Source organism: Lepisosteus platostomus, chromosome 27 (assembly GCF_059453375.1).
Source record: "Lepisosteus platostomus isolate fLepPlt1 chromosome 27, fLepPlt1.hap1, whole genome shotgun sequence".
In the NCBI taxonomy this organism is placed as follows: Eukaryota; Metazoa; Chordata; class Actinopteri; order Semionotiformes; family Lepisosteidae; genus Lepisosteus; species Lepisosteus platostomus.
The window spans coordinates 2,947,189-2,973,436 of record NC_142637.1 but is presented as its reverse complement, the minus strand read 5'-3'; the positions used below and the strand labels follow the sequence as shown (position 1 = coordinate 2,973,436).

General features: G+C 43.1%; 1 protein-coding gene across 4 annotated transcripts; it reads right to left on the bottom strand.

Moving 5' to 3' along the window:
• Positions 1 to 29: 29 nt before the first annotated feature.
• Positions 30 to 24,538, bottom strand: LOC148638995 (FYN-binding protein 1). 4 transcript variants are annotated; one of them, XM_088621880.1, is made up of 17 exons: positions 24,324 to 24,538; positions 19,386 to 19,504; positions 18,658 to 19,267; positions 17,534 to 17,627; positions 13,986 to 14,068; positions 12,525 to 12,562; positions 10,520 to 10,557; positions 8,127 to 8,256; positions 7,116 to 7,275; positions 5,964 to 6,111; positions 5,498 to 5,514; positions 5,030 to 5,093; positions 3,220 to 3,289; positions 2,216 to 2,378; positions 1,975 to 2,008; positions 1,377 to 1,414; positions 30 to 889 (listed from the first exon to the last, which is right to left on the bottom strand). In XM_088621880.1, the coding sequence occupies exons 2-17, from the start codon at positions 19,401 to 19,403 to the stop codon at positions 870 to 872; spliced, it is 1,725 nt and encodes a 574-aa protein (XP_088478006.1). In that variant the 5' UTR covers positions 19,404 to 19,504; positions 24,324 to 24,538; the 3' UTR covers positions 30 to 869. The 4 variants fall into 4 exon arrangements, with proteins under 4 accessions (XP_088478006.1, XP_088478005.1, XP_088478004.1 ...); XM_088621879.1 differs by having other exon boundaries at positions 5,498 to 5,517; positions 19,386 to 19,528; positions 24,324 to 24,536; XM_088621878.1 differs by having other exon boundaries at positions 5,498 to 5,517; positions 24,324 to 24,536.
• Positions 24,539 to 26,248: the final 1,710 nt, after the last annotated feature.

The following is a 26,248-nucleotide window of genomic DNA, read 5'->3' as shown; positions in this document are numbered from 1 at the left end:
AAACAGAAATAAACACATCTGAAACTGTGTAAAATGACATGGCAATTTTAATCAAAACCAGTGGAATAATAAGTTTAATTCACATGGATGAAGGGTTAAATTTTATAAGGCAGAAAATGAAAAATAAAAAAATACCCAAAATGTTTTTTTAGATGTCATGATTAAGCTGAAATCTCCCCCTATTTCTACATGCTCATTTACCTTCCTTTCAGTAAACAGCTACACAGTAGCCACACAAAGTTGTCGGACACCTGTCAGCTTCAAATTTCCCTTCTAATATAGTAGTAGTAGAGTAATTTACTTTCCTACTATAAGCAAGCTACTAAAAAACAATATATCTACAATCACTGGTAAATCTGTTTACAAAATTCATGTAAATGAGAAAGAACTTGGATCTAATCAAGATTTGCTAGTGATTTCTAAATACATGTAATTTATAACACTCCCTACAGAATGTCAAGAGATCCCCAACTAGTGTGATTTTAAAATAAAATAAAGTTAGAGATTTTATTTACAATCATGCTCACAAAACCAGCAAATCTTCACGGTTTCCTCTCTGACCCACTTGTGACTGGCTGGAACCCGGAGTCCAGCTTCAGGGTTTTTGCTGTTTGCAAATACAACCCTGAAGAATAATTTCTCAAATAGCCAGTCTGATACAGGGCAAATGAGCAAAAGGTCACCCTCCCGAAAGTTAAAATTAATTTTCTCAGGTAGTACTTTCTCAGAAAGGAGGGTCTTCCAAACCACAGTGGTTCCCGAGAGGTGGAACTGTAAATGCACCCGTTCCGGGTTCTGTTTGGACAGGCCCGGTTCCGTCCATAATCAAGTCGTCCACGTTTCGGATTCTGGGTCTTGTGGAAGCAGGGTCATTCGTTGTCATAGATATCTGTTAAGTGGGGGTGGGGAGGAACAGAAACATTTAAAATTTGATGGAAAATCTCACCAGATTTCTTCCAATTCCTTAGAGCAGGCGTCTCTGATCCTGGTGCCACCGAGTTCACTTACTATAGATGCTTGTTGTCAGGTGGGTTTACTCCACTTGTTGGTTACAAGATCACCTTGATGACCCAATAACTGGATCAATAAGGACTTTGTGAACATAGAGTCCAAAACATCCAGCTCTGAGCTTTCAAAGAGATTTAATTTAACAATCTTAAGACTTCTTATGGTAGGAATTCTTGTCATCTGTGATTTAAATTCAAATAGTAGACACCTAATTTTTCTAACATTCTATTCTCAGTTTAATGTCCTATTACACATATCTTGTTATACAGTAAAAATAGTTTTTGGACCTTTTTTGTAAAGGGTTAGACAACTCATTTACATGACTAAGACTATATGAAAAAAGTACTGCAATGTACAACTGGACAAACCTGAAGAATTCTCAATGTCATCATAAATGTCTCCTTCCCTGCAAGCAAAAAGAAACAAATACATTTTTCTAAAAAATAAAAAAAATAGAATAGTCTTAAAAATATATACAGTATATCAATATAATTCTTATGTGAGTTATCAGTCACTGTATTAAAAGAGCACACACTCTGATCAGTTATATGCTTAAGAACTTGTGTCCCAATATCCCAGATTCCCAGTGCTGACCAGGAAGTATGAATTCATTATATGTTGCCCAGCATGAGGCCAACAGGAAGCCTGTGTGTAAAGATGACTCATCATTGCTCACTCAAGGATATGTACTAGCGCAGGACTTAATCACCTCTTAGTAAATTATATATTAAATAGATTAAAGAAATCAGATTATTTAGGAGACCTTTATCAACAATGAAAGTGTACTCAAAAGGCTTGCTGATATATTTAGAGTACATATTGAAATGTCTAATAATGTCTTCATCAGGGACTAACCACATTTTTTATTTGGTCTTCACGCATCTAATGATGCCTAATCACACTACACAACAAACAACGCTTGACTAATAATAAAATAATAAAATGACATAAGTGGTTTATACATACGCTTGAAGGAGAGCTATCCTGGGCACATAACCATCTGAGGAAGAACAGAAAAAAGCAATTTGTTCAGAACTTTCACAACCACAAGCATGGACCAACACCAGACCTGGAGCCACAACACCAAGGTTTCGTAGAAAAAAAACTATAATCAAATTTAGGTGCGAAGCGCACACATTTGTTTGGGATACCTTTTATTTCAGTAAAGATTTGATTTCCTTTAACAATCTGCAGTGTGCATACGTACATTTCCCCTGACTGTTGCGACACAGAGCCTTCTTGTCATTTACGAGCTGGATGACATCCAGGATCTCTCCACACACCAGAGTCAGGTCCTTGCCCCCACCCTTCTTGAGACTGGCGTTGGGGTTGACCATCATCTGACAGATCACCTCAATGGGCCCTTCAAACTGGACACAGGAGAAAGGCTTTAAATTCCAGTCTGCGGTGCCTGTAGCTGAGCCACTCTGAAGCCTGATCTCAGCAGTCACATAGGCTGCTGTATGTGAAGTACTGTCATGGGGCTCACAGGGTGGTGCCTCCTAACTCCAGGTAGGATTACACTCCCTATTCCACTTGAAAAAGAGCTTCACAGTTTTAAATGCACAGCCCTACAGAACCTGCAGGCATGAAACTGGCAAAGAATTACCCGACTGACACAAAATCATTAACAAACGAATGAAAAAAAATGTAGGCATCCTTAGCTAAAGAGAAGACAGGTTCTCCTAATTGTTAGTACGTTTTACAAGAACAAACTGTACATGCTGTAACTGCTACGTCAAGCTATGGATTTTCATCTTTGTTAAAACCAGTTTTGCTTCGGATCTACAGTATGTGAATGGCCCTCCTTCAGGCTGTGTAAAAGTGGTTCCCAATCGAAATCCAGCAGCACACATCTGCAGGTTTTTATTCCAGTCCACCTTAATTAGATAATCAATGTCTGACTTGATCTAAGAAGTTGCTTCAATTTACTATTTGCACTGTGTTTCTAGCCACAAGTCTGGGATTTTATTTCACTTACAATATACATTGATTAAAAGCTCCAACATGCTTATGAGGTGGGAACAAACATTTCATATTAATCTTATTCTTATTAAGTCACTGAAGGGTTGTATTGTGTAACTGAGGTCTCAACTGGAACAAAAACCAAGAGTGGGTGAGTCACCAGGACTGGGAACCACAGCTGGATATACAGTATGGCTAAACGCAGGACTGGATTTATAAATATAATGCACGCAAACAAAATGTTACCTTAAATTTCTTTCTAAATTCCTTTTCTTCTTTCTCCTGCTTCTTGCTCTTTTTAGGATCCAGGCTGAAACTACAAGGGGTAGGGGTTGTTATCTGTTGGTTTGCTCGTTGCCATGATTACCTTTGCTTGATCACAGAGTTTCGGTATATTGTTCCTCAGTGGGGCACTCAAAACAGTCAAAAACAGGAACCTGAGAGTGATGAGCTGGTTTCAGCGATCCCTTCCCGTAGCGCAGGTGAGGACAGGCTCGGAATGACCTTCGCTCCAAACCCATTACTCGTTCTCAAATTACTAGTCATTCTTTTTGATCAGGTTCTGAAAGGCTCCTCCTCAGCCTGACCAAAAGGTTGTGTCTGGGCTTCTGGGTCTGGGTCTGATTGCAGGATGAAGTGGGCAAATTTACACCTACCCTGTTCCAAGCCAAGTGGTGTTCTCAATTCAGGCAGATAGTAGACTTCTATCCATACTTGTAAGCAGCAGTTTCTTAGGTGACCAGATCAATCTTATCCTTTCAGCAAAGCCCTTTTCCTGCTGCTTTCCGAGGGTACTCATTAACTGCAAGGCTTATGCAAATGCTAACCTAGGTGGGTTTATTTGTTCTGCAGCTTCCTGTTTTAGGTGTGATTTGTTTATCAGCAGATCTGATTCAGCAAGCAGTGTTTCTGTAAATCAGAGAAGGAAGGAGCTTATTTCTTCACTCCCAACATGCCCTATGCCTAAAAAAGGCAGCCAAACTGCACTAAAATTTGATAATGTGATTTTATAAAGGCCAGTCAAATGGACATAGCATCATATAATACAAATTACATTTCCTCCAAAAAAAGAAACTGTGATTTAAGTTTTCTTAACTAAATACAACTGTGAAATACCAGGTCTACCTTGTAATATCACACGTGTTATCTTTTCACTAGCAAGTCTGTATTTACATCCCTCAACCCTCTACCCCCCCCAGTATTCTAAATATTCTAATTCATTTATTGTTTAAGACTTTGAAAGAAAACCTTAAAATATCCATCATGGAAACTAACAAGATTTCAGAAGGGATGATAACATTAGATGCTTGTGAATGCTTGGATTATTTTGGTAGAATATATTCGGCTGAACAGGCTGCTTCCTGGCCACTGGACATTAATAATAATAATAATAATAATAATTGCTTACACTTATATAGCGCTTTTCTGGACACTCCACTCAAAGCGCTTTACAGGTAATGGGGACTCCCCTCCACCACCACCAGTGTGCAGCCCCACCTGGATGATGCGACGGCAGCCATAGTGCGCCAGAACGCTCACCACACACCAGCTCTCAGTGGGGAGGAGAGCCAATTCATAGATGGAGATTATTAGGAGGCCATGATTGGTAAGGGCCAATGGGAAATTTGGCCAGGACGCCGGGGTAACACCCCTACTCTTTTCGAGAAACACCCTGGGATTTTTAAAAACCACAGAGAGTCAGGACCTCGGTTTTACGTCTCAGCCGAAGGACGGCGCCTGTTTAAAGTATAGTGTCCCCGTCACTATACTGGGCCATCAGGACCCACACAGACCACAGGGTGAGCGCCCCCCTGCTGGCCCCACTAACACCTCTTCCACATTGCTTGTCTTGATCACAAGGAAGCCCTGAACCCCAGGCAGAGGGGACTGAAGAAAGGGGGGTGCACAGGTGGAGATGGGGCGCAGGAGGGATGCTTGAGACGAACTCAGTTCCTAAACTTCCATCAGGAAGGGGAGAGCTCAGCCCGAAAGGTTTAGAAAGACATGGAGAAGGCTTGTGCTCCTGCTGAAGGGGAAAGTGAAGGATGAAGCTCACCTGACTTCTGGAGGTGGTGGGGGAAAGTCCTCTGGAATGGCCTGGACGTCGTCGTACACGTCTTCTGCAGAGGAACACGCCGTGTCAGACAGGGTAGTATTTCCAGATCTTCAAGTGCACTGAAAGGTGCTTCCTACTCAATACCTTCCCGACATAGGGAATGTATTTGGAAATGATTCACAGATAACCCCAGTCCCTCCCAGTTTAAGTATTTAATCGTACAGGGAGGTAATGAGAGACACTTCTAAAGCAAGAGTGTTTGAGGTGTGAAGCAGATGGTAGGTAATCAGTGATCTGAGCGTTTTGATGCTCTAGTTGCTTTTAATTCTGACAATTTTAAGTCACTTGCAAGTGAGCTACACTTGTCTTGTGACTTAATCTTCCTGGTCACGTTTGGACCAAATAACTTCAAATACAAGGGTGTTGTTTTGTGGTGAGTCTTGAAATCAATTTGAAAAGGTCACCTACCATTGTCTGTGTTCCTGCTGCTGTAGGGAGAAAAATGAGAACAGCATTAATGTCACAGCTGACAAATCTTCAACTGACTGTAATTCGGTGTACTGGTCAGCACTGCTGCCCCACAGCGCTGGGGACCTGGGTCCAGTCTGTGTGGAGTCTGTATGCTCTCCCCCATGTTTGCACGGGATAACTGGCCCTGGTGTGTGTTTGTTTCTGTGTGTGCCCTGCGATGGACTGGCGTCCCGTCCAGGATGTACCCTGCCTCGCACCTGTTGCTTGCTGGGATAGATTCCAGTCCCATGTGACCCCTTATTGGATAAAGTAGTTAAAAAATGGATGGGATGCAGTAGATTCCGGTACAGTTAGTAAACTTGCTAAGATTGCAGATTATACAGAAAAAGGAGAATTAGCAAACGCCATATGAGCTGCATTGCCAGCTCACTCGTGAGAGGTACAGGTCAAGTTCAAAGGTCACCTGTTCATCTGGTCAGAGGAGCCAACGTCATCGTAGAAGTCCTCGTCGATGGCCGTGGGGCCGGGGGAAGACTCCAGCGTTTGGCTCCGGATTTTCCGCTTCACCTCCTCATAGTCCACGTCTACACATGTGTTGCTGATGTAACCGTCTTCGCCGGCGAGAAAAATAAAATGATCCAGGAGGGGCATTTAAAACGCATACGCCACTGGTGTAAGCTTGCACACGTTTCATTTTTTTCTCCATCTTCCTGGGGGCCAGTTGCAGAGCCCCCAAAAGGTTACATGGTTTTCATATTCTGCTCTCTAGTTAAGGGGGAACAACATTTTCCTCCAAGAACAGCAACAGCACCTCGTTAATGTGGGGGAACTGGGGGGTGCCTGGCAGTGTGAGTGACCATGTACTGTACTGTTTCATCGCCTCCTGTCCCCCCCAAGATGAGGCTCCGCAAAGGAGACTGTGAAAGGATCTCCCAGCTCATGTCAGACCATGCTTTTCAATGTCTTAAAGCTCACTTTGATACTGTAGCTTCTGTGTTTAATTCACTGTTTTAATTTGTGGATACCTATCTTTTTGGTTTGGCTTTTGTATTGGGCAATGCTTTGCAATCATGAAAAACACTACATACAATAAGATATCATTGTTTCTTACGAATCAAGTGAGGAACTATTGTCTTATAGCCCAGAGAAGAGCAATCAGACACATTCCTGGGCTTAAGGGAATGTCCTACACAGACAGGCTGAAGGAAATGACCCCTCGTTGTCTTGAAAAGACAATACGGGACCTGAAACACGTGCACAAACTCCCTACGGTAACAGGACTCAACCTGGGTAAATCTGACTTTATATTAAAAACCTTTCATGATGAAAATTTGGAGTTATGGATGGGGTACGTGGGAAACATAAAGAACAAGCAGTGCAGCAAGCTCTTTCTGTAGATCAACTCAGAAGAGCATTTAAAACTGACAAGAGGAAGCTTTCTTCTGTACCCAAAGGGTAGTGGGAGTATGGAACAACCTAATCAGCCATGTTTTGCAAACCAATACCCTGACTCCTTTCACGAAATGACTGCTTGAGGTCCCCGAATTAATGAATGAACTAGTAAACGGGCTCGGCAGGTGGTCAGTAAGATTCCTCGTCTGCCGCGGTCACTCACAGGCGCCCTTCGGGGTGCGGGCCAGCCACTTGCCCTCCGGGTTGTTCTTGACGCGGATGATCTCGAGGCTGTCGCCCTGTCGCACACAGAGGTCGTTCTTGGTGCCGCGCCAGTCGTGCCGCGCCTTCGCCGCGTGGAGAACCTCGATCGGCCCCGTCAGCTGCAGCGGAGACAGGCGGGGTCAGACACTGGACAGAATAAAGCAGCTTTGGGAAGGCAGGGTGTTTGTTTTTTAATACTCAGTTATTAGTTGTGTCTTTAGGGACCTTTACAGGGTGACACACACCACAGGTAGCTGCAGACAGAGTAGGCAGGGACACAGACAATGTTTTGAATCTTCATCCCTTTTTGTTTTATGTTATTCTATCTTTGAACTCAAGAAACACTGGGTTGTTGCAGTAGGTCTTTCTTCCCTTTTCTACAACAATGAAAACCAAAAGTTCTGTTCCCTTTTTATCACCCCCAGGACACAGCTGCCATCACTGTAGAAAAACAAGATTTTTTTATCTTTCCTCAAGTGCACCATTCTAGGCTTCTTGTGCGAGACACTTCGTAGAGTTTGAGAAAATGACAATTAAGGCTAAGAAGTAGATGTAAAAAAATTATATTGCTTCTTATAAAACAAAAGGAAAGAAAAAGGTGATACTGGTTCCCTGCAGGGTCTATATTTCTTAAGCAGAAAAGGTATAAAAAAACTGACAAAATGTCTATAAATTTAGGTTGCTTTGACACCTGTGTCCTTGCTGCCCTCGATTGATCTTTTCCCCCACTCATACGGAGGGCTTGGGTGACACAGTGCACGCTTGTTACCATTGCTGTCTCACAGTGAGTGTGTGCGTGCATCTGTGTTTGTATTTGTCTGCCCTGCGATGGACTGGTGTCCTGTCCAGGGTGTGCCCTGCCTCATGCCCGCTGCTTGCCAGGACAGGCTCCGGGTCCCCCGCAACCCTCTTTTGGAAGAAGCGGTCAGAAACTGGATGAATAAGGGCTGCAGATGAGCTCTCGGCCTACCTTGAATTTCTTTCTGATCTCACTCTCCTTTTTCTGCTTCTCTTTCATCTCCTTCCTGTCCAGCTCCTGCTGCCGCTTCAGCTCCTTCTGACGCTTCTTGTCGTTGTGGTGTCTGGGAGTGCTCTCGTGGCTGTGCGAAGACAGGGGGTTACCAACTCGCACCAGTGGGGTCTCCAAGTCCTTCTAACTCCACTGCACAGAACGTGATCCCCCCCTCTCTGTGCTTATGCCTTCAGAGCAGGCCGACAGCCTGCGAATTACCCTGGACGGGAGTCTGGTATTTCAGAGAGAGATTTAACCTAGAGAGAAGCCCTGCATGTTCAACTTTACACTCGTAGATCTATCCAATCCCCACTCAGACCTCCCTCTACTCTAGAGAGTGCCAATGAAAATGATAAGTTTAGACTCAGTGAAGGCTCTATCGACAGTCTCTCTTCTGACTGTTTTCTCTGTTTATGAGCTCAATAAAGGAGAAATTTCCAAAGTCACGCTTGAAGCAATGCCATGCAAGGGTGGAACATGAATATCCCTGAAAATTGCTGAAATGGTCGACTTGATCATTGACATTCAGTAGTTTGGGTTAGATCCTAATAAATGCGAGAGAAGACGAACAAGTACTGTACAAAGCGTTTGGCGAGGCTTGCTGAGGTCAGGGAAAGTCAACCTATCCGAAGCATAAAACCCCTCTGTCTTGAGAGGATCAAGCTCGGGAGCTGCAGCAGGGTGAGGTGGGGTGACAAGCGGGGTACTAGAGAGATGCACAACAGGAAGTCCCGGGCGCGAGAGTTATATATGTAGGCAAGCGGAAGCGTTCGAGATTAAGATCTAACCTTCCTCTCAACCTAGTCTAATTCCATTCCATTATGTGGAAGGTTTTTCATTTCTTTCGGAGGACAGTCTTCAGTCATACCACACTGGTCCATCGACCCTCCCCCCCCCAGGTCAGAACCACAGTAAAAACACTTTGTTGATCAAGGGAAAAAATGTTAAAAATTAATTTGTTTCTGCGTGGTGTTTCAGCTCGTCACTTGCACCTGTTGGGATTTGACCCCCATATCACCATCTCTTAGGGAGACAGGAGAATTCCTGCAGGATGACATCACTGTAACTCAGATACTGAAGAGTCCAATTCCATATGTCCATGTGTGTTTATCCTTTGACACAAAATTAGACTTTCTGCAGTAGAAGCCATTTGTAAGTTCATTACATTTCTCTTTTTATCTACCAGACAATGCATATTATCCATAGCTATTGTAGCAAAAAAGAGTGCATCCTCTAAAGGCTTTGAGTTCTCAAAAGCCTATTATTTAATCAGAGATTCATGCATTATCTCTACCTATATAACATATACCATATCAGTTTATAATATATGGCAATGACAGCTAACCACAGCAAGTACAGTTAGGAAAAGGTGAACTTATATGCAAAATGACTGCTTATTTTGAAAATTTGAAATCACTTCTCATTTAATACAAAAACCTTGGAAATGGAAGCATTTATCAGGGCATTATTTATACGGTGCCCTCCACTGATCCAACCCTCAGTGCACCATATAGTTTAATACTGTACTCGTCTATAGTAACTAATAATCAAATGTCATTTTAGACCTTTGAGAGGGCCAGTGATGATGGGGAGGTGTTTTTGTTGATGCAAAATAAATCGCTTGACAAAAAAGGAAAAGGAAACACAACCAAGAAAAGACGATATTAAGTGTTTGTACTTTACAAAAACAAACATGGAGGAGTGTAAATTGCCACGATAGTTTCAGAGCTAACACTTACTATAGGAAAATGGATAAATTAAAGTGATCATAGAGCAGTCTTATTGCAGGGCCTCAAATCTGCATGTTAATAGTCTCAGAATCAAAGAGAGAATTTATCATTTATTCTGGGGATTTCTACTGGCTATATAATCTCATTTTTTTTTATTTTCATATCCTTCATTTCTGACAAATGAAGGTTTCTGTTATCTCTCCTGAGGTCATAAGAAATGCAAATGGAGTATAGTACGGGAGGGGGGGACTAATTACTACTGCACAAAGACCTTAAACACAATTGTTGAGATATTTCTGGATTCCAGCTGTGCTTTCTCTGTGTCATTTCCTCTCATTCACATGACAGAAACCATTCCATAACGTTTTTTCTCGAAAAAACAGTTCATTCCCAGCTGAATGCATCAAGTCCATGAAGAAATTTAATATCAGAAAAATGTATGTACTGTATAAAGTTCTTTGATGGAAAAGAAATAATTTTAGGATGCAATTTACTTGTAAAATTAGAGATTTGTTTTTAAAACCCACTTTTGCTATTCAAATCAGTAAAGCAAGTCTTTTTAAGCATATAATGGGTTTGGTGTTTGGTTTTCCAAGTGAAAATGAAAACAAGACAACTTACTTGTCAACCTGCTCATAAACTTCGCTGCCATCACTGTCCTGTAAGGGCAAAAAACAAGGCTTAGCATTACAGGAAACTGCACTCTCACGATCAGTTCCAAAATTAGTTACTGGTCTGCGCTGAAAGATACAACAAGAACTAAGAGAAATACAGAGTTCAATTTCCTCAATTATTGCAGTTGCTGAAAAAAAAGACTAAGAAAAATGGACTGTGTATGTGAGGTAGCTTGCATCTTGGCTCAAAACACAGGCTTAGTATGTCCATCTGTTAATTGGAAAAACCTGGGGAATGAGACACAGCTGATCTGAATAAGTAATTAATACTCAGATGAAGTTAAATTCCACATCAGCGAAAGGAGCTGTGTATAATTGGTCACTCTTCTTGGCCAATTAAGAGATTTATAAGACCAGATAGAGGAGGGGAAAAAAGTATTTAGTTTGGGACTAGGCTTCAGCCAAGCAGAAGGTGATTGCTTCACTGGGGGAGAATTCCCCTCTAATGAAAGGGTTTACAGGACCATAGGACTCTGTCAGGTAGGGATATTTGAGAAAACACAGCTTAGACTGTTCTGAGGGTGTCACAGGGTTGGGATAGGTGGGTTATGAGGCTGTTGGCAAGGCTCAATGGGAATGAAGTGCACTGCTAAAATAGGACTGTCTGGAGGTGTTGGGAGCTGGGTGCTGTGTGGCAAGGTAAGTGCACACTGCATCAGGGGTGCAAGTTCCTGTTTACAGATGAATCACTGGCCAAACAGGATTAGCCATGAAAGTTAGAGTTGGTTGATCATTGAAGACCAGGAATTGGGTGATGTGGAGGTAACCTGGTTGAATACTCCAGTGCCTGGTAATTCTGAAGCAACTTTTAGTTATAGTGGTGAATATAGTGTTACAGAGTGAATTTAAATATAGAAAGATCTAGTGAGTTATGTAAGTTGTACCAGAGTGGGGAGAGACAAATAATAGCTGGGATCCCAAAAGGGGTCCGGAAGATGGACAACATGTGAAAAACATAAGTGACATGTTTGCTGTGTCAGTCTTGGGTTGATGTGGGTGGGTACTGTCAGTCTTTTTTTTTTCTTTTTTTTTTGTCAGTATTTAAAACAATCTGCTTCATTATGAGTTAACTTCTTGTTCTAATGATCTTTTGTGGCCTTCTTAAGAACATGCATGTAAAGTGTTTCTTGGTTCTCCGTAATCTTCCCTGATCTTCATTTTATTATACAATTTATTACAAGTCTTTAAGATCTGTTCTTGTTCTTATTTTTTCTTGTTTTACTAAGTTGGGATATTTGCAAGTACACTTTTACCAATGTGAAAAGCATGATCTTGAGAACCTCAAAGTCTGGTTTTCCTGAGAGAGCTTCTATTGCAGATAGAATCTTCACACCTCTAAATTGGCACTTGTACAGTAGAAGTACTTGCCAAAGAAGCAAAGGATGCTATTTTTGGCAAGACTTTCAAAGACATTTTAGGTGTAAATGTAACCATAAGCGCAGAGTCCCATTTTTGTTTTTCCAACAATTAAAATATATACTGCATTGAGAGAGGCTTAAACCATTATATGAGCATTAATGTCCTTTCCTGGTTAACAATGGGGAATAAATTGATTTATTGGGGAACAGTGTAAATTAGATTCTCTTGTTTAAGCAGAGGCAAAACACTGTGAATTGGTGCACATTAATCATGTTTGAAGCGACGATATTACCGTTTGCAGTCCTTAAGAACTCTGGTTTTCCCAGATGCCATCACTTGCAGATGGCGTGGGCAGGAACAGAACACAGTCTGTGTGAAAGCTTTGCTTTTACTGCTCTGTAACCGTCAGAATTTCCCAGCAAAGAATTCACAGAAGTCGGCTTTCATTACGAGGAATAAGATGTTCAGATGCATTAAGCAAAATACATTCAGGCATGCAAGCTGCTACTCCATCTTTTGAAATGCGCCAAGGATTGGGGTAGATAAGTGCACCGCTTTCTTTTAAAATGTTTTTTTCCCCAAGAGACTCTTACCTCGTCACCTTGAATGGAGCTGTGGTCGTTCAAGGAATCTGAAATGAGAGTAGAACGTGTTTAGTTTCATATAATTTGAGAAACGGCTAACAGACACATGGGGGGTGTGGTGGGGTGGGGTATTTATACTGTCTGCATTAACCGATACGTGATCCGACAGGCATCTTATTCAATTTAGTATCCCCTGGAGATCTGTATGCTACTCCGAAGTGCGCAGGCGCCATTAAATTTTTCCTTTCTTGGGGGCGCATATTTAAATGGTTTCGAAGAAACGCATATTTTCTCCTTCATGCATATAGCTTTTGTGTTTTCTTTTTGGGTCTTCCCTGTCTTGTGTAAAGCTCATTCTTGTTTTCATTCACCTGGTGGCGGTCAGAATTTCTACATTCATCCGCAGGACACGCTGCCAAGACGGAGAAACCGATCGATTAAAAACACGCACAAACTACGGACTCCCTTTTTCCATCCATCTCGCAATAAGCAAAGGAACAAACGCACAAAACCAGTCCCTGCCGTTATCATTAGTTATCGCGGAAGGTTTTGCGTTGCATTTCGAAGAACGATCGAGACATCGGCTTTAGCCAATTAATTTCATTGGTAAAATTAAGTAGCAAGCTATTTTTTTCTGACACATTTACAGATGTTAAACTTAGAACAATGCCAGGCACTCTGTATTTTAAGCGGTTTTTATTTTACCTTAAAAGGAGTATCCGTTTCCTAACGTAATTCAGAGTTTTACCGGAAGTCGGGTTCCATTTTACCGGAAATTAGGTTTTAATGAGTAATTGTGATCGGCAATTAATTACTTGGGTTATGAACTCGCACCTCTGTACTGGTGCATTGTAGCACTGTCTGTTTTCCCTACAATCGCATGATAACATTTCCCCGGTCTAAAAAAAAAAAAAACTATCTCTTAAATTTTACATCCTCATTACTGCCTTCTGCAAAAACGAGTTTCACTTACAATCTGCAAGAAAGTGAAAACGTGATGTCCCAAGTGAAGCGGCAAACAAACTCATCGGATCCACCACTTCGTACAAATTAAAATACCGTTTCCTCGTGGAAATGATCTGATTTGAATCGACTTTCTGAATATGGTTCTGTGCTTTAAGTAAATGCTCCTTTTGAGCGCATTCATATTCTGTGAATCTCCAGCTGGCCACAGCAATGTGTACAACTTATTGAATCTATTGGCCATGTATGGATAGGATACAAAGCAATACGTTTTATTTTCCAATTTAATGTGCACGTCACTACAATTTTCACGGGTGGAGCAACCAACACCTGTTTTAAGGAAAAATATCGGGTTTTTTTTTCCACGGAATAAACTCACTTCACATAAACGGGATTTTACTGAACCGCCACTTGATCAAACGCAAAAACCTCCAGGACAGGTTGATTATCTTAACCTAATATCTGGGCTCCCGGCCCCCTACTTATCACAGCTATTTGACCTCTTACCCTCTCTGAATTTGGGGGGAGGCGGAGGTGGGGGCGGGAGGATGTCCACGTCATCGTACGTGTCCTGTTCCTCTTCCTGCAGCCTGTGAAGAGAGTCGGAGGGGGGCTGACGTCAGACAGCGCCTTAATCAACAGTGCTTAGAAACGGCTTTCACTGTCCTTTTGCAGTGCTTCTGACCCAAAATGTTAAGCTAAGCCGGTTCTATAGGTTCAGTCTAAATAACTGAGTGAAAAGCCAAATCTTTAGACCCCCTCCCCCCCCCCCCCTTGAGAACTTGAGAAGGTAAATTGTCCACTTGCCAGATGAACTTTAAGAATGCCAACAGGTCTTTCCGTTTTAAACGGTCTCCTTCAGCTGGGAGACTGTAAGAGCAGAGAAGCTAAGCCGTATCAGTCAGTAAGACTACAGACCTCCCTCTGGTGTAAATACTTTCAATAACTTTCTTTAGTAAAAATGTCCATGCTCATTCACAGATTAATGAAGGCAAAGTTTAAACGGCATTTCCCTACTGCTTGTACAAGTAACGGGGGGGAGGAGAGGAAATTAATTGGGGCGGGGGGGGGGGAATATGAATAGTCGCACACTGCAAGTTGCAACATCGGTTCTTTTTCATTTTCAGTAAAGAAGCAATCAAGGATGTTTCAGAAACTACCAGCTTGATTTGGTCACTTTTTAAAGTAATATCGGTTAGTAGCCTGAGGGAAGTTAAAGATGTACTCTGCAAGTCTGCCTTTAATGGGCAGATCTAGTAGCACCTACAGATGAGGGGGAGGGGATCCTTTTTGGTAAAATGACTTTTTCTAAATAAGTGCTGTCTAAGCCAAGTAATTAAGTGTGTTTTTTTTCCCCAATAAGTATGTTTCCCTTTTTTCCTTATTTGACAGCATCTGCTATGACAGCAGTCGAAGGTACCCAGGGATAGCTGGGATTTCAACAGGAAGTCCAATAGAAAAAGCACACTAGTACACAGTGGCTGACATAACTGAGTCAAACCACACGGCAGCATGCCAAAACAAAGGAACAACAATTGCTTTCTGTTGGCAACCATCTCTGTGATGTGAGATGTTGCCTATGTTTTAGTTCATGAAAAAGCGTTTCTGTGTCGGCACTGTGAGCTAATGAAGATCTTATCAGATTACCAACATCCTGCAACGGGATCGATGCACAAGACAATGATGCACTGCACTGCAAGTGTCGGAATCAAGCTGCAATGGTTCTGCTGAGTATCGCAAGTTAACAAAAAAAAAAATCAAAAGACCAAACGACCCATGCAGGCTCAATGCAATCTCCCGGCATCTATATATATATATCAACATGCATCCAGGGAACACAAATTCCATTGTTGAATCACAGATGAATTTTAGGTTCAATTTTCCCCCTTTTACTCTTCAAGGAGAGTTACTATTTGATTTTTAAAGATCACAATTTCGGCAAAGGTCGCCCCATGTCGGAAGCACTCTTACATTTTTAAAAATCTCTTGAACTCTTTTGCCCAAGACACCAAGCCCACAGTCTGCGAATGTCATGGTCATCCGAGTATCTCAGATTTTGAAAGAAGCTGGAGATGACGGGTCTGTGTGGCGTCTCAGTTGCTCTGACGCATTGGCCAAGGCAGTAGCTGAAGCCAAAGTCTATGATCTGTTTTCAAGGCAAAGCTGGAGGAAGGCCAATTCACCTTCCATCCATTCTTTTTCTAACCAGTACTGGGTTGCGGGGGAAGCCAGGGCCTATCCCAGCAAGCAATGGGCACAAGGCAGGGTACCCCCTGGACAGGTTGCCAGTCCATTGCAGGGCACTTGTAGAAACATGCGCACATCCCAGGGGCAATTTTCCCAGAAGCCAATTAGCCTACCAGCATGTCTTTGGACTGTGGGAGGAAACTAGCATCTGTAAGAAACCCATCCAAACATGGGGAGAACATACCAACTCTATGCAGACAGCACCCCAGGAATTGAACCCAGGGCCCCAGTATTGAGCGGCAGCAATGCTGACTACTGCATTACCTCAATTTCATCTTGTCTTGACATCCTATTACATGAAGCCACCCTACATAACCCTTCAGAATAATGGCCATGAATTCATGAGGATTCTGACTGGATATCCCAAGAACACTGAATCAATATCCCAAACACTACTTTTGAGTTTTGAAGACATTCTTGAAAGAGATTAAGTTGATCAGGTAATGGTTATCTATAGTCTTAAATGATATGATTTGCCCCCACTGAGCCATGAATACGCAACTCGCACTACAGCTTAAGCTTACAAACTAGAAAATAAACAGTCTATTTTATTAAATGTGAAAATGGTTTGTTGCTGCAACCCACTTGTTTCACTTTTTGTTTTCCGCTTGCTTATCAAAACTGCACCTACATTGCATATCTGGGAGCACTGTCACATGAGGTCAGACTAGACTAACCTCAGCCTTGTGGGCTCTGCTTCCTGATATTATCCACCAGTGTGGTTCACAACATCGGTGTCTCTTAAAGCTTTTGAGACCCTCAAAAAAAAAGTAAAATCCCACTGAGTGCAATGGGGAAAAAAAGGGTCTGATGTGATACACTTGTGATCTTTGAGGGGGGGGGAAGCCAATAAATACCAAAGACCAATGTCTTCAGTACTACATCTAAAACAATGTAGTTAACCAGGGGGGGAAAACGGCAACATGATGTTGAGGTATGTTGTAAAATCTGAATGGTTGAATTACATAATACATTGGTAAGATCTCATTTAGTAAACTGTATATAGATCTTTTGCCCATTTACAAAAGAGATTATACAGTTAATTACTGGCCTTAAAATAACTTCTTATACAAACAGGTTAAAGGAAATTAAGCTCTAGATCAGAGGGGACTATAAAGAAACTTGCTAGAACTGTGGGGACAATGTCTTGACCAAATGTGAATCTAGGACCCAAGGAAATCGGGATTTCCTTTATATCGCAGTTGTTGGGGATTTGGAAAAAACCACCCTGCTGTGCTAGTGAAAAATCTCCCATGATCTTTAAAGACTCAGCGCCAGAGCGTCCTCGAGCCATAATCTTCCAGCACCAAAGAAATCGGATGAGCTGAATGACCTGCTCTCATTTGTAACCTTTCTCATGATTAGATTTTCTTACACACCAAACATGAACAGAGTAGTTTTGAAGAGATTTTCATGATCAACTTTTGTGAAAAGATCATCCCTTTTTTTTATAGAAAAGCAGTGCTTTCAAAACTAGGTGCAGTGTATAAAACTGATACAGTGAAAATGCATATTGATCAGCTGTCACCATTTGTCGGTTATGGAGAGCAGGCCAGTGTACAGAATGAAGCCCACAAAGCACCAGCCTCTGTTCCACAGCAATAGTCCTGTGTTTAAGAAAAATAGCAACAGACAAAGAAAAGAGCTGTGCCATTTCTCTTTATAGTGGAACTAGAGGAGAAGGAAGTGACAAGAGAAGGTATCCAAAAAACAGAGGGACATTTGTGAAGCACAGATGAACTAGACACCATTTACCCTGGCCACACATCACTGAGGGCTGTCGGTGCCCTCTTCATCAGTGTACTCACGGGATGGACTGCTGATGGACCGAGGCACTGAGCTTCAGTGGGATTCGTGGTGGAGTTGTGGAAGAGGCCAAGCCCGGCAGGGGAGGGTTACCACCTGAACCAGACGTCAAAATGAAATAAGTTGAATTATGCACATCCTTCAGCATCGGCAGTATCTCTGACAGACCCCCCTCCCCAAAGCTCAGCTTTACTAGAGGGCCTGGATACTGGATAGCAACTAACTTGACTAAAAATAATCGGCCGTCGTTGTCATGTCTTCTAAGACCATGAGTCTGATGTTCTTTTTTTGAAGGTGCATGTCGGAAGTTTATTTCGGCTCAAATAAGTACGATCTGGTTTTGGGTGGGATTAGGGGTGCTGCGACCATAGCTTTTTCTAAAAACTGCAAGATTAATTAATCTTAACCCAAAAATTAATTTTCATAACCATAGTTATTGTGGTGAAAGTCGAAAGCAAGGTTTAAGATGGCCAGGAATTGGAGAACTTGGTATGTTACAGAACTGTTCTGGCAAGCATTACTGAGGACAGTGCTGATGGTAGTCCTCGTCTTTTATTGCTGATTAACTACTGTTCAAAATCAATTGTGTTCCTCATTATCTTCAAAAATAGAAAAGATGTATCCATTAACAAATGCATTTTGCATTATCGGTTTCGATTTGCAATAAAACTTGGGAAAACCCAATCAATTCTACTTGATTTACTTAAATTAGTCATGGTCTACGGAAAAACGGCCATTATCTTGCATAAACGTATTGATCCCCTTTTCAGAAACCACTCTTCCTTTGACTGAAACCCGAGAAAGCTGCCAAGGTTTTTTGCAACTAAATTCATTTCAAATGCGCACGTACAAAGAAAAAATGCACAAAAAGATGTAGAAATTCCCCGTCTGGCACAGTCTGAAAGAATACTGGCAATTCTATAGCTGTCTATACAGCTGGGTTAAATAGGTCCTAAAATGAATCTCAAAATACTGAAATAAAGGCCCTTTATTTCAATACTCCTTTCCAACAACAGCTTCAAAGCAACAGCACCTATCCGCCGGCTGCGGGCTGACAATCTGAAACAGTCTGTAGTTGGTGTGGATGAACAGTGGATTAAAGACGTAAAGAAGCACAAACAAATACCGTTGCTCCTCCCGTACGGCGCTCTCGCAGGCGATGGACACGAGAGGCCCGTCTTCCTGAATGCCTCCAGGTTGACCGTGGGGGGGCGCTTGGGTTTGACCGGTCGGGGGCCCAGGGTCTTTTCGGAGGGCAGCGGCCGCCTCAGGGGGGCCGCGATCTCCGAGGCGCTCCTCTGGCTGCGCAGGGGCGGGGTGAGGGCGACGGGGGCGCGGGGGGGCTCCCTGGGCTCCTCCTGCGTCGCCTGCTGCTTGACCATGAAGTTCTGCCGCAGCTCCTCGGCCCGCAACCGCACCGGGCAGCCCTCGGGCGCCGGGGGCTCGGCCGGGGGCTTGGGCTCGGGGGCGAAAGGGCCCCTCCCGGGGGGGGGCCGAGGGAAGACGCCAGCCGGCGGGGTGGGCGCAGGGTCCTGCGCGCCCAAGGAGGTCCTGGGAAGGCGGGGAGCTGGTGCTATGCGGAGCTTCAGCGCTTCGTTCAAGGGCGAAGGGAAGACCGAGGGTCCTAGTCTTCCCACCACCGGTGGCTGCTGGGGCCTGGGGCCTCCCCCTGTGTCCGACATCTCGGCCTTGGCGTGAAACTTAGCCCTCAGGGCTTTGAAGTCCTCCTTTTCCTCCTGAGACGGACAAAGAGACACCCTGTAAGGAGCCACGCACCTTGAGACAGCCCCAGGAAGGTGACGGAAGCAGGCAGCCTCCTCCCCTCCCCCGCCGGCCTCCTTCCACTCCCCCTACCTGCTCACCGCGCTGCATCTTGCCTTCAGCGTCGCACTAAAACCACCCACACAGACCGTACTGCCTCAGCATCCAGCTTCGGAGCACCCTCTTCAGGTCAGCTCAGTCACGCACTGGCTCTTTAAAGTGATGGCAGGAGAAAACTTTGTTTTTGCATTAAAGCCATGCAAAAATCCAAATACCGTTAACCTTAGTTAAATAGTAGGTTTATACACTGTGACCTTTCCCCCCCCTCTCCGTTATTTGAACTGTTAAAACGGACTTCAAGCACAAACGCTAGGTCCATTAACTCATGTGCTCTGGCCCCTGAAACCGAGTGCAGTGCAGTGATCGCGCCGTCTACAGAAGACGGCGGACGTAGCCTGCACTCCCCTCTTCTGAAGACAAGGACAAGTGTCATGAAGTGAGAATCCAACGTTCACAAGAGCCAAATATCGTTTTGCTGCTTGTCACGTCCAGCTATCTGTGTTGCCTTGGAAGTAGTGAAAAACCACTGTGGGCAGCAGTGTACTCTCTGGCGCCAGTCCTTTAAGGAAGCTGGTACTGTATACACCAGCAATCCATATTCTGACAGCTGTATGCTCGAGCTCTGCTTCGCCCATCGACACTACCCTAGCCCCTGCCATCATGACTCCAGCAGAAACTTTCAGCTCAGAAATTTCAGCAATTGCTATACACGCCAGCTGAGAGCTGAATCTCAAGAGATGAAGGCTCCTCTAACTCTGTATGTGTGCTGGATGAGTGGCTGGGCTCAAGGCAAAGTCCTTATAGCTGGAAGATTTTGAGCAACGTAAGGTTTACCCCATAAACCCAGACCTTTTAGAGCCGTACTGTCAAACTAAGAATTATTCCTGTGAATAAATGTGACCCGCAGCCATCCTGCCACAAACTGTATTCTATAGTTCTGAAGACGGGCTTCTAGGCAAAACTGGGTTAGCAGTCCAACCTGAACAATGCAGAAAAGCCACACTAGGGCAGGAAACGGTGCACAACCACACACCCCGTCGTGCACCTTTTGCACTTTTAACAATGGTAGTCAGGGCAACAAGAGAAGAGAGTCTCCAACACCCTATCAGACACATGCACAGGTTGCGGGAGCCTTTGTTCTCAGAAGCACAGGAAACGAAGGCTGTGCAAGTTAAAGCAGTGTTGCAAGTCACTGCAAAATGGTTGCTTAGTCAAAACCCACGTCTTTTGCATGACTAGACATAGGCCAATGCAAGAGGTGATGAAACCCAGGGTAGGGGCAGAGTATTTCAGGGAAGACGCCTGACCCAGACTCAGACCTGCCTGTGCACAGGCAAGCACCTTTACTGGCTAATCCACTTCTGGGTAATTGGAACACCAGGTCATAATTGCAACCTGTAGTAAATTTAGCTTAGCCAAGGAAACAGCTGCAGAAGCCTAGGCCTGTTAAACAGCTTGTTTTTTTTTTAAAGGGGATTCTGTAAAGAGCATGTTTTTAGCCTGTTCATAAACATCAACAAAAAGGTAAACCAATTACACAAGTCTTTTGCTAAAGACGTGTTTCTTGTTGTACGTATAAGCATATTCAAAGTGTCTGTCTAGGAAGTCGTGTTACAGTTTTATTGGTCTAGTGCTAGAAAAGTCTACTATGACAGTTTCCTAAACAGAAAGAAATCCTGGAAAGTATAGATCTAAAATTACAAGTACTTAGGTTTAGATTCATTGCTACCACTACGTTTGTCCTCATTTTGTAAATCCTTTCACAAAATGAAAACATTTCTAAAGCACATACTGTATGAAAAGAGACCATTCAGCACACTTATCTTGTGTAGCTGCTAGTACTGTATATGTGTTTTATGCATCTATATTTCATCCAGGCTTTTCTGAGAAGAAACTAGGGTGTCAGCTGTTTGTGGCATAAAAAGTCTCGGAGTTTTAAATGCACTTCTCTGCAAATTCCACTTGTTTTGCTGTTGATCCCGAAGAAGTTCTACGTCTTGACTTTGTCCTTTGAGACGGAATACTTTTTAATAGTCAGATCGGGTGTGCTCTTATTCCTTTCACCTGTCAGAGCAGGACATTCTTTTAACCCTGGTCACAATCTAGTCACAATTCACTGGATCGATTCTACAGCAGCAATATCATTTTTGTAAGATTGTCACCTACGTTGCACACAGTATTTTGAATGAGATTATTATTATTAGTGTGTTGTACAATTATATCACAAACTCCCTGATTCAAACTGTTCTTTTAACACTGACCTTCTATAGTGCTTCCCCACATCGTCAAGAAAATGGAGGCAATGCGTCAACAATTCCATAGATATTTACTTCAAATTCAGCATTTCTCCTCTATGATTATGAGGCTTTGAATCTGCTACCTGCATGTGACACTCTGCATCTGGCAGATGTCTGCCCCATTTAAAATGTTTACTTGGTCTGTTTTAATTTCTCCTGCAGCTCATGAGCATTTGCAGATTCTTCTATTTTGGTGTCATCTGTGGCCTTGGTACATTTTCTAACAATATCAAAGTCTGTTTCCTTCCTGATCGTCACAATTGCAAATTTGATAGGCACTGTAAGATGGTAAATACAACACCTCACTTTGATCATCTTTGGAGCAAAGATATGAACAGCTTGAATTCTACAGCTGGAATCAATGATTTACCTGATAAGTATAGTATACTGTAATTAGAAATCAAAACAACATTTTCTGATCAGCTGGGCCTCAAGATCTATAGGGGTTTGTGAAATCAGCTGCTTTGTGTTCTTAACTGAACATAATAGTTCAAACACTTAGCTATATTTCTAGTCGAAGTCCTTTCTAAAAAAAATTGATTCATCACTTATTTCTATGCGATATCTTTCCTATTTGAGATCAACAGTTTAGCTTTCTAATATGACCCCCCTTGCTCAGGCAGGAGACTGTAGATATGCTTCTCTGACGTGCCCACCTGTGGAGCAGTTTGCCATTTGCGTTGTTACCAGCATATTGTACTTTGGCCTGGTATTTCACCAGATGTTATATAACAGATAATACACTTTCAATGGCCCTTCATAGTTCCCCATTTATGGCAACAGTTATGCATGAGGTGGTTGGTAATTCACAGGCAATACTGCTGAAAGGTTGAATGACTTCCTTAATTGCTTCCGTTGTGAGTAAGTACTGTACACCTTCTTCACAGTTCCAGTATAAGCAAAGCCAGCACTTTCCTATAGATTCTACTGTAAATCACATTCCATGACAAAACCCCACAGCCCACATGCCAAGACCTAACAAAGCTCGTGACAAAAGCCAAAGAGGGGAAACAGACTTAGTGGGAATTCAAAAATAATAAGCTTTCAATGCTGTGTGACATCAGAGGCTCTGGGATTCAACCATGCCTTAATTACAGAGATCAGGGGCTGGAAAGAAAAAACCTCTTTGAGAAAAAAACTTCCAACTTTCACACGACCTTCTTAATGGGAAACAAAGCCATTTCCGTGAGATAAAGGCAAAATTAAAAGCCCTGCTCCAGACTGAACTGAAACTCTTACAAGGTTACCATATGTTCCAGCACTAGGGTGTATCGTGTGTTGACCAGTATTTTTCCATATATACAGTATACACACAGTGTATATGACTTGTGGGCTATTGATTCATCCATCCCTTTTCTAACTGTTTCATCCAGTTCAGGGTTAGGGGGAAGCTGGAGCCTATCCCAGCAAGCAATGGGGACAGGAAACACACACACAGTCTTCCCAGAAGCCACTTAACCTACCAGTAAGTCTTTGGACTGCAGTAGAAAACAGTAGTAGCTGGAGGAACATACAGACTCCACACAGACAGCAACCCAGGGCCCCTGAGCTGTAAGGCAATAATGCTGACCACTGTGAAACTTAAGGTCACAGAATCATTTTGGGGAAAACAGCACTACTAAAGCTCAGATAACATCAAATTCACAGAGCAAAGTTAACCAAAGACCACCATCGTCACTGGCCCTAAGAAACCCAGAGTCAGATGCCTGATTGATTATCACCCCGTTGCACTCACATCGGTTATCATGAAGTGCTTCAAGCGGGGCGGTGGCTCTGTGGCTTAGGATCTGCGCCTGTGGCTGGAAGGTTGCCGGTTCAAATCTCTGGGATCCTTCTCCGTTGGGCCCCTGAGCAACCTAAACCCTTAACCCTAACTGCTTCAGGGGCGCTCTGACCCCAGGCCTCTCTCCCTGTCTGTCTCATGGAGAGTGAGTTGAGGTCTGCGAAAAGACAAATTCCTAATGCAAGAAACTGTATATGGCTAATAACGTGATCTTCAAGAAAAAACTCCTGGAGGAAAAAAAATACCAGAATACTTCAGAGCAATAGAAGCAGAGAAATGAATGGAAATCTAATTTCACAATCCTGCCCTTGTTGTTAGTATGACTTTTCAGGTCCTTTCAAAACTTCACAACTCGTCTCTAAAATGAACGAGAACACTTCTGTACGAAAATAACTCTTAACAGTAACACTGTGTGTTGGTCCAAAAGTCATCCTGTCGTTTTTAACCTTCCTTATAGTCTAAAAGTGTAGCCCACAGCCTGCAAACAGTTTAAGTCTTAAAGCCTATCGGGCTACTGCAAAGTGCTGTGGTGTGGTATCTTAATCTTATCACAGTTTTAAGAGTGCTGTACTTCAGTCCGAAGCCAATAAAAGAAATTCGTTTCAAGCTAAAACATAAATTAGTACGCTTCAAGCGCCCAAAATATGTTCATGCGTTTCCCCTTCACACGTTTTCGATTCAATGTGGATATCCTGAGTAGTGACGCAAAGCTTAGACAGTTCAAGACATGTTTTCTGCCCTGAATTGTGAAAACCTGCAGATACCAGTAACCCCTGATAACTGGTAGCTGTCAAGCTTTCGCCTCCATGCCCCTCACTCACACTCGGACCTAAAAAATAAACTTTCGGCAAACTTTCAGTAACAGCGTCGGATGGAAAAAATCATTCTTACCATCTGTGTAATAGAAGACTTAAATATCCGAAGAACTGATCCAAGCTCTAAATTCCCCCCAATCAACTGCAGTTTCCCGATGTCATTGTCTCCGCGCCTGCCGCACTATGCAGTAGAAGTTCCTCTTTCTGATGAGGTGACCCCAATCGCCACATATGCACTGAGCATAAAGTGAACACCGTTTCAGGAAATAATGTCTGCCCTGCTATCTGATGTTCCCAGCGCAGGTCTCGAACATGTTTGTTTTCTGCGCTACCTTGTTACGTTTTGAGTCTGACGCTTAAAAATCCAGAGGGTACTTTTTCTCGCAGGACGGTAGAGTTTCGAAAGGCGAAATTATATAACTTTGAAATAATGACGCAGGTGGCCATTTCACATAAAAAAGGTAAGAACATGGAGGTTCATAAACGGAATAGTACATGGCACATTTCCTTCTTTCAAGTTTGAAACAAACGATATACTGTACTTGGACCACGTTATTAAAAATAAACAACCTTTTCCCAATATAAATGTATGTAGCTTGCTTTCGTTTGATAAACACTTGTATCGGTATTTCCAATGGAGCCTGGACCTAGGTGAATGTCTTCCCTAACTACAGTATATGAAAAGCAATCACCTGTGAACCTAGGAATTACACTTTTTTTTATCATGTAGATAGGTGGTGTGGCAGTTAGCACTAGTACCTCACAATTCTTTGGTCCTGTGTCCAGTCCTGGGAAGGACCATCTTCCATGTGGAGTTTGCGTGTTCTCTTTGTACTCATGTGGTTTCGGCTGAGCCGTCCTCTCTCCTTTCTTGTTCCTAGTTGTGGACTAGGTTGGTTAGTGTGTTGCTGCTACCCTTCCCGGGAATAGGCAGCTTGCTGATAGGTGGATGGATGAGTAGAAGTCTATGACTCTGGACCTCATGGACCATGGAGAGAAAACCAGAAAATGTCAGGTACTCCAGGACTGGAGTTGTGCTGCAGCCCACCCATAGAAGCACCACTTAAACCACCACCACCAATGTCTTTTAATTCTATATTGTTGTTTTTCTCACAGGTGTCTTATCAAAGCTATCAGGAGCCATGGTCTTTGTGGGGCTGCAGTGACTAATCAACCATAATCTGTGCATTGCAGCAAAACTCAGAGAAGCAAGGATAAAGGTTTTGCCTGACTGATGGCATGACAAGGGGTATTAGACCAGTGTGCACAGACCAGAGTTCGTGATGGTTCAGCAGTGGGCATGAGCAACACATGCACATGTTTGCACATGTTTTGGGAGTCAAATGAAGAGAGAGAAAAGCACATTCAGAAAAGAGCAATTCAAGCAGAACATGTACAGTACAACACAGCAGGCAGAAAGTTCCAGAACAGAACAGATGATGCACACGCAGCCCTCCTCTTGAACTGCCTTAGCCTTGAAAGTTCAGGAGTAGGTCAAAGCCTAACCTCACCCACCTCCCTCTACCTGTGATCCAGTTCGCCTACTTGCACGTTATCTCACACCCTTCCCTGCACCCCGCCTTCGCTGCAGCTTCCTGGGGTAGGGGAGTTCCAGCAGCCTCATCCGAACAGTCGGATTATCTTTTGTTCTTCCAGGTGAGCATTGCCTATAAATCAACCTCTTTTTAAATAACATCTCTCATGTCTTAATCGTGGAGTTTGCATATTCTCCCTGTGTTCAGGTGGGTTCCTTCCACAGTCCGAAGACATACCGTTAGGTTAACTGACTTTTGAGAAAACTGGCTCTGACGTGAGTGTGCACATGCTGTGTGTCCTACTATGGAATGGTGTCCCATCCAGGGTGTACCTTGGTTTGTGTCTGTTGCCTACTGAGATGGGCTCCGCAACACTGAGTTGGAATAAATGGTCTGTAAATGGGTGGATGTCTTAATCAAGGGACGAGCAAACTACTGAAATGGCAAAAGTGGTGAAGCACTTTCT

What these genes read in the sequence shown, in the direction of transcription:
- LOC148638995 (XM_088621879.1), bottom strand. An exon ending in GCTCCATTCAAGGTGACGAG is followed by an intron (nt 10,558 to 12,524) that starts GTAAGAGTCTCT and finishes TTGCCCTTACAG; the next exon opens with GACAGTGATGGCAGCGAAGT. An exon ending in TCCTCTGACCAGATGAACAG is followed by an intron (nt 5,518 to 5,963) that starts GTGACCTTTGAA and finishes TTCTCCCTACAG; the next exon opens with CAGCAGGAACACAGACAATG.